At 41.5% G+C, this 17,638-nt stretch overlaps 1 protein-coding gene across 9 annotated transcripts in view; it reads right to left on the bottom strand.

The window, feature by feature from the left end:
* BAHCC1 (BAH domain and coiled-coil containing 1) overlaps window positions 1-17,149 on the bottom strand; it is a 169,454-nt gene extending 152,305 nt beyond the window's left edge. For 4 of the 9 annotated variants that reach the window (XM_063961109.1, XM_063961116.1, XM_063961115.1 and 1 more), the window contains exon 1: window positions 2,220-2,308. Coding sequence is in view for 1 of the 9 variants with exons in the window: in XM_063961118.1 (XP_063817188.1) it covers window positions 2,220-2,283 (64 nt within the window). In the remaining 8 variants the exon portion in view is untranslated. Of the gene's footprint in view, window positions 1-2,219; window positions 2,352-16,474; window positions 16,809-17,115 lie in introns of those variants that run through there. The other 5 variants (XM_063961114.1, XM_063961112.1, XM_063961113.1 and 2 more) reach the window with 5 other exon arrangements.
* Between the last annotated feature and the right edge of the window lie 489 nt (window positions 17,150-17,638).

Genomic DNA, 17,638 nt, shown 5'->3' with positions numbered 1-17,638 from the left:
CCCTCCTAGGAGAGCAGGAATATGATGGCCCTCATCTGTGTGTTACATTAATATAGATAATTACTTACTATTTCAGGTGCTCCAGCCAGATTCCAGCCCTCCTCTAGGCCGCTGTAATTGTGCAAGTTGATGTAAAGTGACACATCCCTGCCAGTTAGAATGTAATCTCCGTAGGATCCTCAGACTGCATTGTGTTAATATTTATTAGTGCACAGAGAAAATAAACTGTGCATCGCCAATATACAGAATTGCTAATGCAAAAGAATAAGAATTTGTTTGCTGTCCACTTGCATGGCACCATCAGGCAAATCAATCCAATTATTTTGAAACCAATAAAAGCAAGCTCAACTATTTAATGTATAATTTGCAGGTTGTTAAACCATTGTGTGTGTGTGTTATATATATATATATATATATATATATATATATATATATATATAATTTATTTAATAGACTGTATCCCTTGAGAAAGTCACAGAGAAGTGTCACATCTGTCAAACCTTTTGGGTGCATGCACTATTCTGCACTGAAGTGCTGCTCAATGACCTTTCTGAAAAATATATATTTTTATGAATATATTTTATTTATACGCATGGAATTTAAATATATATTTACACACACATCAACTTATTCAGATTGGTTTTGTTTTGTTTTTTAAGGCGTTTTGTCATTTTGTTTTACAAAAGGTGTTTCCTCCAACCTCCCTGGTCTGAAATCTTAATCTATTGTATTCTTGCAGTTTCCCTGCTTTGCAATTACAGAATAGCTCGGCATCCCCTTCTCACTGCATAACATGGCCGGGGATCTCCCAGCAGCAGCAGCAGCCTCTACAGAGAGGAGGAGGAGGTCTGTCTGCTGGAGACAGTAGAGAAAGGGGGCAATACAGTAATGAGAACACACACATTATATAATAAAGTGCATCACACACACTCCTACCGCTTTCACAGTGAAAGCCGGTCTAGCTCTACAGTCACCATTATCTCTCTCACATTTACAAAAAAAAAAAATATTCAATGGAAACTAAAAATACACACACTTCTGTAATAGATAGTGTCAGGATTAGATGCCGTGTGTCACCCAAACAGGAAAAAGGTAAAATAAATTCGGAGCTCAATGTTTGAAAAGAAAAATGCAGATTCCTGTGAGATCGGGGCATGCATAGACTGTAGCAGGATCCATTCAAGTGCAGCGTGATCCCGGGCGGAAGGAGCTGGAGCATGTAACAGGGGGATGTAACTGTGCCCACTGTCCTCAGGAGCCAGCCCTGGCGGCAGCAGCGGGAGACGGCAGCACTCTGTCCAGCACGGGGGCTTCCTTCCCAGGCCGGGACCAGCAGGAGACCTGCCTCCAGCCCTGGGCGAGCCTCGGTAATGAGGTCGGGATGCAGACTGCAGACGCTTCTTTTCCACTATCCGGCAGGAGTAATGAAGCCATTGTTCCTCGGCCGAGTCCGCCATCCGCTACGCTGGGTGCCCCGGTGCTGGGAGAGCCGGCGATCGCCCTCCTGCCCGCAGCGATGTGATCCTCCGCGGCAGGATGGAGCGGGCACAGGGCAGCGGCGGCACGTGTGCCCGGGAGCTGCGCGGGGTCGGGTTTCTTGTTTATTTTTTTAATTTTAATTTTTTTAATTATCATTTTTGTGTTTTTTAAATTTAAAGCCGTAATTACTGTGAGTGCGGGATCACCCGCCCGGGGACTCTGCGCCACATCCGCGCACAGCCGTGTGTGTGTATGCGGCCTAGGGGGTCCCCACGGCCGTCAATGTACCCCATCCTGTGCCCGGGCGGCTTATCCCCGGCAGCGCACACTGACCTCCACTCCGGCTGCGCCGCGGGATTGCTGTACTAGTGACCGGGCACAGTGACCGCAGCCGCCCCTGCGCCTGGCTCTCCCCCAGCGGCGGCAACAGCGCTTTCCCGGCACAGGCTACACCGGCAGCGAAAATACAAACATTGCTAGCGGGAGCAATACTACATGTACGTTCCCCGGGCGCCGGTGAGAGCAGTGCGGCGGGGGGAGAGGGAGCCGCATCATACAGTGTGTGTGGTTTTTTATATATATATATTATATATATATATAACACAATATAGGGAAAATAATATAGGATTATTATTATATAGGTGTAGTGAGGTTACAGAGAGCGGCCGCCGCCTGTCCTATATGTGGCACGGTATTATACGGCAACACAGGGTAGAGCGGGGGCCGGGGAGGCTACTTACTGTGGGTGCAGGGGCAGCAGCGGCGGCGGGCGGCTGGGCGCAGTGCTCTCCCCGGGCTCTGCATGCAGTGACTGGACTGGGCGCTTCCGGCCTGAGCCTCTCTGCAGCCCTCCCCCCCGCTTTCCCCAGCAGCCCCCCTCTCCCGCATACTAATGAGCCGCTGCCAGTCAGCCGGGCCATGGATCGCTCCCATTGGTCAAATGGGATGCAACTCGTGCCGCTCTCCTGGCGTAAACAGGCACCGCTATTGGACTACACTACGGTTGTGAACTGCCAATCACCAGGTACGGCTGCGGTGGGGGGGAGGGACCGCAGCTGCCAATCACTGCATTGGGGTGGGCGTATCCGCTGCTCGGCACAAAGGCGCCTAATTCAAGTGTGGGGGAGTGTGCGGCGGCGATGGCGTCGGGTGGTGGGGGGAGGGGCAGAGGGGAAAGGGTCAGTGGAAGGGGTTATGTGCGGGTGATGGGGGAGGTTGGGTAACTGTCAGTCAGTCTCTGTATCATGGGAACACTCACTGGCATCATAGGGTTAATAGATCGAATGGGGGTGGGGGCAGGCAGGGTGTGATGGAGTGACGTGTATCACCGTTCCCCCTCCATCACACCCTGGCTGCGACTGCTGACTGCAAGTCCCAGCAGTATTTAGCTGTCTCCTTAATGATGGCATGCTGGAGCTTGTAGTCTAGCAGCAGCTGACTCTGTGTTACAGTGCCCTGTATGCTGTGTGTGACAGTAGTACCTGAGGCTGGCTGCAGGGGCCCTGCTCTATAGGGGTATAGGCAGTTAGCACTGCTCTCCTGGGGTGCTCAGTGGTGGGTGTCAGTGAGGATTGGGATCACAGACACTAGGGATGCGTATATATTGACACCTGTGGGAGGGGGGTAGGAGTATAGCCATCCCTAGGGTCTGTGATCCCCCAATCCTCACTGACACCCACCACTGAGCACCCCAGGAGCAGTGCTGATAGCTACACCTCTTATTAGTACACAAAGGTTCTATGTATGAGCCCCAGAGTGTGCGTACTGTACAGTGATGTTCCCAGCAGAAGCAGGGTCGCAGGATGCCCCACTTACATCATTCTCCAGTTGTGGGCAATAGGTGGTTTTGTCTGGGAAAGCAATTTCTTATAATTTAGTTGTGAATGATATACCGACCACTCTGCCATTCCTCCAAACGCTGCCGTTACACTCCAGGTTTTCAGGAAACCCATGCTTGGTCCAGACGGTTAAATCAAATAGACTGAGGTACCAATTAGGTCACCTGTGCTCAAGCATGGAGAGCCTCAAATGGCCCATAACGGTGGAGTTTGGGACACTCGGAAACACCAGTGTGCATGTCAGCAGCACCCACTGCATACTGTATGTGTGTGTCTATGTACAGCGATTAAATGTTGCTTGAACAAGCACCTCCGCTGTGGGTGGTGATATTTACCATTGCACAACTAACATTCACACCCAAAAATGGGACTTTCCACGATGACTTTTCTATGATGTTCTATTGTCAGGAAATACAGTAATTCAATTAGAAAGTGGGATTTTATCCAGTGGGGGAAAAAACTCCCAAACTAATTGGCAGATGAAGAGTTACTTCAGAATCTGAATTCTCTCCCTCCCCCCCGAGACACAGATGATTGGCTGGCACGGCGCCAGCCTGCTGTCAATCACCGATTGTAAACAAGGCGCTGATTGGCTGCTGGCCAGTCCGCACTGGGCTGCCTGAAAAAAGCAATTACTGGGCCCGGCGGTTTCCAGGCTCCCCCGACTGCGCGATGAAAGGAGATAAGCTGGACACAGTTTCAAGGCTTCTCTCAGTAGGTAGACCCCCATGGCCCCAGAGCCAAGAAGAGAGCAAAGTGTGAGAGCTTCAAAGGGAAACGATGCATTTACTATTAGAGGAGACTAAAAATAATGCAGGGGGGTTTGTGTGCATCTCGTGCGGCTAGAATGCAGGGAGACAGCTTTTTACAATGGATAAATTGGAAGGGTGGGGGGAACAAAACAGGGGTATTGCATCCCCTCCCCCAAATAAAGTGTGCACAGGACCTGATCGCTACAGACGCGTAGCTGCAAAGGGAGGACGGTGCGGCCAAAATATCTGCTGCGTCTCTTCTGCTTCCAGATGCTGTAAAGAGAGAAGATGTAGCCGACAGCCTAACACAGGTATGGAGGGTGAGAGGGCTATAGGGGCCCAGAGGAGGTTATTACCTATATGTGTGTCCCCCTGGGCTGCTGTTTGGAAGGTATAGACTGAATGGACTATAGGACTGAGCTGTGTGAATCCTGGGGTGGAGCTGGTTTCTGGCTTGAGGAATTAATGTTTTCCCTAACACTAATATAAATACATTTGTGAGATTTAACTCCCAGGCGTGTAGAGTATAGATGTAGGAGAGCTTGGCTGGAATCAGCCTATCTGCTGCAGGGATGCAAGGGTTACTGGTCTCTAGGAGGGGAGGGCTTCCCAGGCCTTGTAAACTGTTTGAATAAATGATGACTTTTGTGGGTATAATTACGTAACAGAAAGTATACTTTAGCTATATGTACATTTTGCAATTCCAATAAACTATGTTTCTAAACACGTGGCTTTATTCTCATTTCTTGTATTAATGATTGATGGGAGGAGGGGGGGGGGGGGGTACATTTCAACTGCTCAGATAACATCTCGGAACAAAGGACGCGAACATGACAGAGGGTTAGATCGAAACAGCAAAATAAAAATATTAATAATTATAATAATAAGAGTACCATGTATTGCAGCAGATGTACAAATAATTCTATTTAAAATAATTACTAAAACATATTGTGTTGACTATATTTTCACCTTTATAGTGTGTGGCAGCCTTAATTCGTTTTGTTTTTGCTGTTGGTTTTATGTGTATTTACTAAGCAGTAGATTTCGAAATGCCTCGATTTTGGCAGATTCTGCCTGCGCATTTAACAGCAATAATATTTAATGCAAAACGACTAATTTTTTTTTTTCTTTAACTGTTTTTGAGCTTTTAAATACTGGCAGGCAAACATTGTGGATTTTGAAAATCCATTGATTAGTAAATACACTCCTAATATAATGTGTTTTTAGAAAAAAACTCAACAATAAATTAATTTTCTCAATGAACATTATTGCAGATGCAGCTCCTGAAAGTTTTAAGACGAGCATTGATATCTATATGCCCAATGAGATGTTTAGCGGATTTGAGTTCACAGACACGAGTGTGTGTGTATGTATGTATATAGTGTGTGTATGTATGTATATGTGTGTGTGTATATATATATATATATATATATATATACATACAGAAAGTGTCTATAAAGAGGACACGTCCCTGGCAGATCACTTTCAAATATGCGAGGTACATCGTATATATCACATTGCGCAAATACGCACTTTGCATTAAGGGCATACATACAAATATCTTGCTACAAGAATAGCATGCAGAAAGACCAACAAACAAAAATGTACGAGGGCGAAAGGCTCAATGAATAATAACGCTGAATTATGTATGTATGTATGACACAAGACGATAGGAATCAATTCGGATGAAAAATCGACATCCTACAGAAAACAAACAGGTGATGTATACTTATATGTAATCTACATTGCGTAAAATAACTTTGCACAGGGAAGAAATGGAAAATGAAAGATAAATATAATTACATCTAATGTCATACTACTACACGAAGAAACCTATTACTGGATTAATGAGATGTTACATTACCCAGAACAAAGAAATCGACTGGATAGCATTGTGCTGACTGAACCCTAGAACCCGACCCATATTCTGACTGTGATCCTGGAGCAGAGGCTGCTTTTGGGTGGAGCAGAGGTCACCATAAACCAGCCACAGTGTCTCCCATTCTCTCCCATCTTCTATTTGGGATTTTAAATAGATATTTATAGGGAATTTTTGCTTTCAGAATACTGCTGCTTTAGGAGGTACTTACAGCCTGACCTAGATTATGAATTCCAGTATTTTAACTAAAATGTCGTAAATCTTTTCAATGGGTTAATATGATTTATTTACAAATACTGTTGACATTTTAAAAGCATTAAATCCAAGTCAGTTTGCATCTGAACAATTTTGGTAAAATTAGGGATTAGAGAATAAAGGCACATGTAATCCCTCCACGCACCCTGTGTACAGCCAGGGGTATCGGGGAACCACGTCACCCATAGAAAGATAATTCATTGGCACAAATCGCTACCCAAAGAGATAATCACCCCCTGTAAAGTAGGTATTAGATGTACATACAGTACATGAGCATGATCAACATATTCTATGCATTTTGTCGTTTGGTAAATAAATTACAGCACCCTGATTCTCACTCACTTTTCATTTTGCTATCACTCCTGTGTGGAAGGGTGGATTACACAGAATTCCCGTCTGGGAATCATCACAGTGATGACAACATACAATATACTCGGTGGTCTGACTCCAAGGCCACTCTTTAAGCAAAACGCTTTCTTACATTGGGTTGTACAGTACTTTGGGATTACTGTGACCCTATCCAGTAGTATTTATATTTAGTTACCCATGATACGGAGACCTAGTTTATACACCATACACGTTTATGATACGTAATGCAGCAGTGTATGTGTGGTGTGGTGCGGTGCCTCTATGCATACTATACTATGCTGTTTCCCTAGAGAGAAACAGAGATGACGACCTGGGTGAATAGTGAGGAAAATATTATTAACCCCTTCCATGAAAATTAAGTATCCATCACGAATACTACTCTTAAAGAACCGATATACTGTATCACGATTATATGCTGCCCAGTACTCAGTACACATATAATCTATATTATAAATATAATTACATAAATAATATAATGGAATTGTCAAAGGTATATTTAGTTAACTGAACAGTCATAACAACTTCCCACATGTCAGCAATATCTTCAGGTTATATACACGGAATAAAGAGCTCCCATTTCCACAAATCTGATAGAACTATACAGAATAAATGCAATGAGAATAAAATCCATTAAGAAGACTGTGAGTGTGCCTCTAAAATATCAGAAGCACAAATCGAATAGTTCTATGTAAGAGAAGAGTGCTCATTCTGGAGGAGTAACTGCAGGAGAGCCAAGGACATGTGCGGAATATTCAACCAGTCCATGGATCTAGGGCTTCATTGTCAACGATACCATAGAAATCTCTTTTCGGGGACTTGGGGACACAGCTCCCTACTAGTGATAGTTAACATCCGGGTGTTTTTGCATCCATAATTACAGGACCCAGATAACATAATATTTTCCATGATGTATACAGAGGGACCCTCCCATACCATTGTGCCCCTCAGTACAACCCGTTTCCTGGCAGCACAGATAGCCTGGTGTCCAGCACACTGTATTATCCATAGTAAAATGTCTCCCTTCCTGTTGGATTGTGCTGACTCCAGATAGTATATATTGTACTGGCATGTAACATTTCCCCTTCCACAACAGATAATGCTGTTTTAGGTAAATATTTACTCTCCTCAGGTGAGCAAGCTAGCCCGGAACCTTCATATGGAGTCATTTTACCCGGGACAGTAATCTTTCCCATTTTACAAGAATATACTTAACCCCTTCCCAGACAAACATAGTGTCTGAAAGCGATATAGATTTTAGTCTTGCTTGATTAGAACTGTTCAGTGTAAAGGCCCCCATACAGTACATCAGCAATCCATTGGGGAAATTTGCATACGATTGTGCAAATAAATGTTATTGTAAATGTGCAATGTATGGGATTCACAGATCGTGGTCCAACATGTTGGATTTCACAAATCAATTGGGGCTGTAGATTGCTAATGTACGGTAAGGATCAGCAGATCTGCAGATTTGTATTTGCCGAAAATGATCAGCAAATCACTGAAACAGATCTGCAATGTATGGGCGCAGGTTGGTGGACTGGGGAATCTTTAAAATTGGGAAATGATCTCAGTAGCTGCAGAGTTTTTGTGTGATTGCTGATGTATGGGGGGGTCTAAACTTCTTCTGTGATTTGCCCATTTGGTTTTACTGCATAAATATTTCAGGTCACTATTTTAGTGTGTCGCTACAGTACTGTACAGTATATCCACTTTTGTGGGTAGGTGCACTGTGTAAGATTACTTGGAATAAAACAAAAAAACAAAAATATGTAGTTGTGTGTCTCCCACAATGACAAGGACATTACATTTACTATTAGTGAATGCGATTTGGGAAGTTTACAGAAGTACGCTTTAGGACTTTATAGGGCAATTGTCCCGATGTGGCACGGTTGGCACCATCTTGGCCTGGAGTGTGCCCCCGAGAGATAGCACTCAAAGGTTTACTCAAAGAGATGTCAATAGGCCTAATTCAGAGTTGATCGCAGCAACAAATTTGTTCGCAGTTGGGCAAAACTATGTGCACTGCAGGGGGGGGGGGAGGAGCAGATATTACATGTGCAGAGAGTTAGATTTGGGTGGGTTATTTGGGTGTGGTGTGTTCAATCTGCAATCTAATTTGCAGTGTAAGAATAAAGCAGACAGTATTTACCCTGCACAGAAACAAAATAACCCACCCAAATCTAACTCTCTCTGCACGTTATATTTGCCCCCCCCCCCCCCAACTCCTGCAGTGCACATGGTTTTGCCCAACTGCTAACAAATTTGCTGCTGCGATCAGGTCTGAATTACCCCCAATGTTCGGAGATCTGCAATGAAAGAGCATCTGCGCACTTCTGTTGTGACTGCGCCGCACATGTTGGATTCTATGCACATCCAGCACCTATATAGCTCCTATAGAAATATGATGTACTCCTTCACATCCACACTGGGGTAAACCTCACAGCTAAACGAGGAGATTTAATCAATACTGGGGTATATCATACTTCTGGGGTATTAGTAAGCTACCGCTCGCAGAGGGAGGTAGAGTCCGAATACAGATGTTAAATACATCAAATGGAGTATAAATTATATAAACCCCTCCTTCCAGTTAAAGTGGCCCTGGGGATACCCTGCTTCAAACCTGAAGTGTGATTTGGCATTAAATGGATGCGCAGGGAGACCCCGTGAAAATCCTGGCAGATTCAGCGCGTTAGCTATTTTGTGTCAGGATTTGAGGTTTGCTGGAGGATGGGTTTCTCCAGAGAGACGGAGTTAAATTATAATGGGGTGGTGGAATAATCTCCCTATTTGCAGGGCACTGACTACCAGCACCTCTCCACTTTAACCCTTCATTATTGCGCTGTAAGCTACACCAGGAGAGGGCTTTGCGCAAGATCATACCAACAAGTGCGCTATGTATTCCATCCATCAATGCGTCTTCAGGAGGCAATATAGCCGCCTACACATACTGTACATTATAGATTTTGTCTTAATAGAATAAAATACAGTTTTCTGTTTTAACCTTACAACCCAATACATTTCTATATCCTCACTTTATTCCGAGTGCCGCACAGGTACAGCAAATCGAACACGTCTTTGTCGTGTGACCAGGTGCGACACACTCAGCTTTACTAGAGATCTGGCTTATATACAGCCACAGTAATGTTCATGTGAAGATAACTGCGCGGTTCTGTGCACAAAGCTCAGTTTACATTTTGGAGATTTGTATTATTATTATTATTTTATTTTTATTTTTTTACTGACTTTGCTTCCAAGCAGGATGAAGGTGTGACTTGGACCAAGCCCTTTGAAATGTGGTCACCAGTTACTGACTGATGTGAATAACAATTATAGCTCTAATTATTATTTTGCTCATATAAAGCATTATGATACTCTCTACAGATTGATTGGAAAATATTTCGATGCGTTTATTAACAAACGAAGGAAATATTTTTACGCATATAACATGTTATTCAGAAATTATTTGTAGTTCAGAGTACGAATAAATTAATAATACGATTTTACTTTTTAGCTTAGAACTGGAAAATACACTTCTGTGTCACGACCTGCTCCAGCCTTTCCCCGTGTAGAAATAGCTATTCAAATATTGTCATGTTATAGCTTCGAAGAAAAATAGGTTAATCATGAAAATAGACTTAACAAACTGAATAAATGCTAAACAAGCATTGGAGATCAATTTAGCGAAGTCCTGGTAATTGTCCCACAAACACATACTTGACTATTTCAAACCATATATCCCTTTATCCCTTCTACATACTATCTATCTATCTATCTATCTATCTATATATATATATATACACACACACACACACACACACACACACACACACACACACACACACACACACACACCGTAATATTATTTCTTAATAATATACAATATAATTAATATGTTACTCTGCTGTGATGTAGGGACCACTAGACTCTGAAGTAACTTAAAATATCTTTTTGTCATTTATTAACTACAATTAATGAATATTTACATAGCACCAGCATTTAGTGCAGCGATGTTCGGGTTAGTCATTCACATCAGTTCCTGTCCCTTTTGAGTTTACAGCCTAAACACCTTAATGTACAAGTAGGGGTATTCATTAATTTTGCCAGAACCTGCCATTATGTTTTTGGAGGTAACCCACACATCATACAAACTCCTCCCATTTAGGGCCCTGATTGGTAATGGGACTCATGACCTCAGTGCTTTGAACTTTGCATTGCTAACCACTATGCCACAGTGCTGCCCAAATGTACAGTACAGTTACAGTATTCATTTTAAATACAGGCCTTCCCATTTAAAACAAACAAACAATTTCTTTACGTAAATGAGAGGGTGATGCGTGCTCATATCAAGTGCTCACAAAATGACTCCAACCTGGGACAGCTCCTACATTACAGTCATGATACCAGATAGTTGTAACACACATGATACAACTTCGTGCAGAATGACTGGTCACAAAATAAGAGAGAGGAGATAGAGAACATGGAAGCTGTATCAGGAAAGTGAAGGGGACTTGTCCTAGCCACAGCTCTCTACAGCCACAGCTTCCATGCAGATAAAGCATATCAATGGGGCAATAGCCAGGAGTGTATTGTTACATTACACAGGACAGACACCTTACAGCCCATTGTCCGCATTCACTGTGTTCACCTCCCCCAGGCTCTAATTGGAATGTAGTAAATGTACCCTAACATCCGGGCAAAGATGAACAAAATACACAGGACGAAATTTATTGACCGACTTCCAAGATACATATTAAAAGCAAATGAGGTGGAAAAAAAATGTTTGGGAATAAAATGTATGGGAGACAACGTTGCGGTTACAAAAGGTGACGATCTTCCGCACATAATATAAAGCATATCCTGTACGTACAATATGTGGCAGTCATTGATCCATCAATGAATATTACTGATTTATAGAACCCTAAGAACAATTATCTGACAGTTATTATTTGCAATCTCACCGGAAATGATTATACTTATTTATTTACCCACACCATGGCCACTTGGGAACTAAAACAAAAATGTAAAATTCTAAGATGATACTTATATAAAATAGGCACCCAACCCTTATCACCAATAACCAGCAATGAACTGAGCACCTCTGTTCCTATAGCAGCCTGGTAAGTATGAAACATTATTCCCTAACTCTATATGTAGATTTTTTGTTCTGAAATGCACCCACACAAACAATCTGTGTTGCAGAATACTGAATACGAGCCCTCCAGGACAGAATAGATCACAATATGCAAGGCTTCCATCTTCAACCCCGCTGACCACTAACCCAGTGTCTTACATGCCCAACAAAGTGGAGTGAATTCTGTATTCCTCAGCTGGGATTCAGCATCAGATCCATTCACCGCTACTTCACTTGTAAAATAATGCGTTCCTTCTCCTCTCCTGACAGTCTAGACAGGTTTACATTGTAAATGAGACTTGGAATAAAACAATAAATAGATTTCTGACTTGCTGTAGACTTTGGGAACAAAATATAACAGGAGCATCTTCAAGTTTAAATTGCTCTGTAGTTTCATTATGCATCGGCCACAATTTTTCACTGTGATACATAAATGCACACCCTACGCTACACTATGATTTATATATACAATCTTACGTGTGTATGATATATATATATTTATTTATATTGTATTCTAATCTATCTATCTATCTATCTATCTATCTATCTATCTATCTATCTATCTATCTATGTGTAGCAAGTGAAGTATTTTAATTTAATTGATCCCTGAAGGACCGATCAGTCGACTAACAAAGCTTTTTGCGCAGTTGGTCACTTTAAAATATATCGCTGTTTGTGGAATAGACATTGCCTGTTTTTACATGCAAATCAGTGTTCAAGGTGTATTTTGAGAGCATTTTTAAAACAAGGTGGTCACACCCCTTTTGTACCCTACATATGGTAGGGGAGAGTGCAGTGGATCAATTCCAAATAGAAGATCGAAATCTACACACACACACACACACACACACACACACACACACACACACACACACTTGGCGCAAAGTATTAAGATATTGTTTCGTTTTTCAAAAGGTGATAGAGCAAATACTGGGAAATCCGTGAAAGGACATTTTTATATTTACAAGACAAACAGCGTGTACTGTAAGGTTACATTCAGATCTACATTCAGATCTGTGCTGCAGAGTAGGCTCTTGCTTGCGCTTTCAGTGACGCTTATCTTATATGTTCCTCCTCTTTAGCAAAGTTTATTCACTTCATCGTTAAATGTAGATCCTAATTTGTAGCTAAATATAAGCAGTGTGTTCACACACATCTTAGTACAGAGAGCTGAGCTGTGTGAGGTGAACAGAGCTGGGCTCCCATCTGTTTTGAATTACATTTATTTTCATGTATGCTAATATGGAAATAATAATACAATTAAAATGGCCAATAATAATACCATTCACCAGGTAATTGATCTATAGCAAGGGAAACACAATAAAAGTCACAGGAACATGTATCTGAGAAAGGGGACTGTAGGTAGAGGAGGGCCTGGACACGTTTAGTAGCCATGACACACTCGTGGAGACCCCCACCCGAAAAAAACATACTGTATAGTAATCTGTCACCCCCACCTGCCACATCCCCCCAATACCAAAGACTTCCCGATCCAGGCAAAGATTTGGGAAAACGGTTCCATGAAGCGAGTTGTTGCATGTCAGAGGGAGCATGTTGTGATAAACAGGTAATTAGTGGCAGTGATGTGAGACAGCAGACAGCAGAGGCTGCTTCACACACCCAAATATTCATAGTATTTGCAAACGCGGCTCTGAGTGATCATTACAGGCTGCCTGAACAAGGGATGCGGGACTGCGCTAGATCCGGTGGCAAATTGCACAGAGGCAAAGATAAAACAGGATAAGAGTATATATGGATTGGAGGGGGAAAAGAGGTGGGGGCAGGGGGAGAAAAATAAATCTTCACATCTTCCTACACTGCTTAAGAATAGCTGTTGGGAATATTTTATATATATATATATATATATATATATATATATATATATACATTTATTTATTATTAGACCCCCTTTCTTCTAGCATTTACTGAATGTTTCAGAATACACGTTAACCCCTTCGCGCTGAGATCTATAATCGGTATGACCCTCGGACTTGCCTTCTCAGAGATCCATGACAAGGGAGCCTTTTGTCCCTACAGAGACCCAGATAAGATCAGCCCAAGAACGATAGGGGGAGGGGATGGCACGATGTGCTGCATGTGTCTATCCAGAGAGGGTTTATTACAGCCCAGTCTTGTTAGTTATTAATTATCAATGCAAACACGGACTTTGGGCAGATCAATGCTATTGAGTGTAGCTGATGTTTGGAATCACGGACAGCTAGGTGATGGATGAGCTGCCCAGATGGGATTGCATGCTGGAAAGTCCTCTATTTCTTCCTGTAGTCGTGTTGGAGCTGTAGCATGAACCTCTTCCATGTCTTACCAAACAGCTCTTAAAAATGTGCTCAAAGGGAGGTGGACGCAAGGGAGGTGGACGCAGGAGTAGCGCTGCCTCTTGCGCTTTTACGCACAGCACACACCCTTATCTCCAGATTCCAGGGACCCATTATCTGCCCTGCCAGTTAAGTGATTCTCTGCTGAAGAATACTCACATATCAAAAGCACAAAAAAAAACTCAAACGTTAATTTTTTTTCCCATTTAAAAAATAAAATATTTTAAAACAACAAAGTTGTATAAATTATTAGTCCCAAAATCGTATGAAATAAAAAAAATATATATTCTCCAACACATACCCTTGTGCCCAACAATGTAGCAACAGCTTCTAGAAATAAAGACGTTTCTAAATAAAACAATTCTAGCCTTTTGCCATATGGAACAGAGGCAAAAATACACTATAAGACATGGGCAATAAATAGAACACGTCCAGCTCTATTTTAAAGTATAAAAGTATAATGTGTACGTTAACAGATGTCACAATGTGGCTTAATATCACATCAGAATAAATACTGATGTAATCTAGCGTCATTCTATGTATTCTGTTAGACATGAGGAATATTTTACACGTTTGAGCAGACACCAGGAATATTTTATACGTTATTTAATATTCTCATACGTGTGTCTCTTTCATCTCAGCCCGAACCCGGGTAACAGTGATATCGGATAGAAACTCACTCACATTGAAAAGCTGCGGTCTCTGTTTGTGGTGTCAACACACCATAAGCCGATTTCCTGATTAAAAAAAAATAACGCTTTTATCTGGTCCTTTGACTGAAAGTTTGCTTCCAAATCAAGATATACAATTATCAGAGCGGAAACAAAGACTTCAGGACTCTCCGCAGGCGGGGTACAAGGCACCCACTCGGCTCACACCCGGATTTGCTCTCCCTGTAGCCACACTCACTCCAGGTACTACATAAAAATATAGACCTCTACTGTATAATGTGTCTATTCATGATTTTCTTTATTTATATATATATATATATATATATATATATATATATATATATATATACATACTCTTTATTTATCCTCCATATATGGATTTATATAGTATACTGTTATATCCTAAAAAGACAAGAGAGGCAGGCAAAAAAAGCAAACATTGAGAATATTGTGAAAACGAAAGCAAAATGTAACGATTTACAGAGTGCTACATATACTGGAAAATGTAACCAATGTATTTGTTCAAAAGCACAATTGTTTATCATGAGAAACAATTTGAGTTAAAGATAATAATAATAATAATAATAATAATAATAATTAAAGCTGCATTACTTAGAGTAATATTTTATTATTTTTAGAACTCAAGATTCACCTGCTATAATTTAGTCCATCGTTATAAATTGACTTTATAACAACCAGCAGAAAACCTATCAATAAAGTGGAATAAAAGAAACAGTCTAACTAACAGCTGCCTGTTAAAAAGGTTGAACAATAAATGTAACAAATGCTAACATCTTCTGGAAAGGGGGTTCATTCTACTCAGAGAACGAATCAGATGTATATTATTAAAAGCTCTGTTAAATTAAATTAAAAAAAAATTGTACTAAAAAATAACGCGATTTAGCTTTCGTTTCTCCTGACTTCATTATAAAGTGAAAAGTCGATGAATTTAATTAAAAATCATTAAATAAAAATCTATTTTATTTTCAGCTAAAGCAGTATAATTTCTGCTCTGGATATATAAAGTAGAGAATCAATGCAAATTAGGAAAAAAATAAAATGAGCTAATTTACTCCCCTGATTAATTGTTTCTACTAAAATGTAAAATGTTAGTGAGGGGGGAAAAAGCTAGCAAGAACGTTTCTTAAACGAAACGTCGTTGCTTCTCTTTCTTCTTAAATTAGGATTAAAAACATGACGAGAAAACAGTCATTGCATAAAAAAATCTCAAGAGCAACAGCGATCATTTAAACTTTATAGTGATAAAAAATAACCACGTTATAGATAATAAACATCCAACGTTATTATATATATATATATATATATATATATATATATATATATATATATATATATGAGATTGTCAGAACTCTGCCATGATGGATTGATTTCTAATTTTAGAATTGTGTGCAGTGTTATGTGATCCCACTTTTTTCTCTGCAGAATTACTGAATTTTTCTTGTATCCTGCTTTGCTTAAACGATAGAAAAACAGCCTCTAACAGTGTGCAATAATTTCATTTTTGCCATATATTAGAGAAGCGAGATCACTCGCTGTCTATATGAGATTTTATATATATATATATATATATATATATATAACACATACATACACACACATATATACATATATTAATAAATTTTATTATCATTCAATCAGCGTACATTACCAGTTAGACAATACCTTTATATAGCAAGAAAAACAGAAATTCTATATTATTTGAAATAATGAAAAGAAAAAAAAAAAAAAACCACGACAATCACCTACCTACAAAGACTGTTGTCTTGACTCATTTCTAGCAATCCCAGAAAAAAAATGAAGCAGGGGGAAGGCTTGAGCAACACAGAGCTGTACAACAGGGTGGGGGAACGGTTCCTGATCTGCCAGATTCCTCAGCCGCTTTTATTGTTGTTAGCAGAAAGGGGAAGTTGGCCTTGATTGCTGCGTGGTCACTGTACAGATCCTTTGTGCTTGGGTTTTGCTCTGATATTATTTTGTTTGAGGTTTGTATTTTTTGTGTGTGTGTCTTAAGCTCAGGGGTCTCTACCTGCCTGCATGGAGTAAATCCATTCAATTAGAGCAGAGGCTGCTGGTAGCTGTATAATCACAAATTTATGGCTGTGTGACGTATCTCCTCTCCCACAATGGAGTCCCAGTGACATTAAACAGAAAATTGATGAGAGAGAAGCGAAATTTAATCTCTTTCCCCCTCATCCAGGCATTTAAATGTTGTTTTCTTTCCCTGGCCTTTAACTCTTCACATGCCAGGGTGCCCAGTCAGTGAGGGGTAGATTTGTCCCTGTGGCATGGAAAGGGTTTACCTCTTCCACCATAGCATGACATTACACACACATACACACACAGCTGTGCAAGGACATCCATGTCTTTATTGGGGTATATGCACTTACCTTGGCTAAAAGAAATAGAATTAGGTCCATAGAGAAAGTATGCATGCCTATTCCACCCCCACCCACCCCCCATGGTGCAATGCCAGCCCCCTCCCCACCCTCTCGCCAGTCCCGGAGCTCATACTCCGCAATGCCTCGGTAAGCAGGAGTCCTGTGGGCCTGGCAGCGGCCACCGTGTACGGGCTGGTATCCACCGGGCTGGTCATCAGATGGCCGCTGGTCCCCGGTGCGCTGTGCCCCGAGGCAGAGACTTTTCTTAAAGCAGCCGCGCGCTATTCCCTCCAGGCTCCCGGGCCGCTATTGTCCATCACGCCTGCCTGGCCCCGCCTCAGGGCGGGGCGTCCGCCCCAGGTTGTAACCGGTTTGTTAGCTGCTGGGGTACTGTGTGTGTGCTGGGAGGAACATTCCAGGGTCTGTAAAGTACTGTGAGGAGAACGATGTGTAAGCAGTCTGCATTCCTTACAGATATATTGCAACAAGTAGCCACTTTGATTTATGTTTCATCTATATTTATTGTTATAGT

The sequence above is a fragment of the Pseudophryne corroboree genome, chromosome 3 (genome assembly GCF_028390025.1).
Source record: "Pseudophryne corroboree isolate aPseCor3 chromosome 3, aPseCor3.hap2, whole genome shotgun sequence".
Taxonomy (NCBI): Eukaryota; Metazoa; Chordata; class Amphibia; order Anura; family Myobatrachidae; genus Pseudophryne; species Pseudophryne corroboree.
The sequence above is the reverse complement of the archived record's forward strand: the minus strand, read 5'-3'. Positions and strand labels throughout refer to the sequence as shown.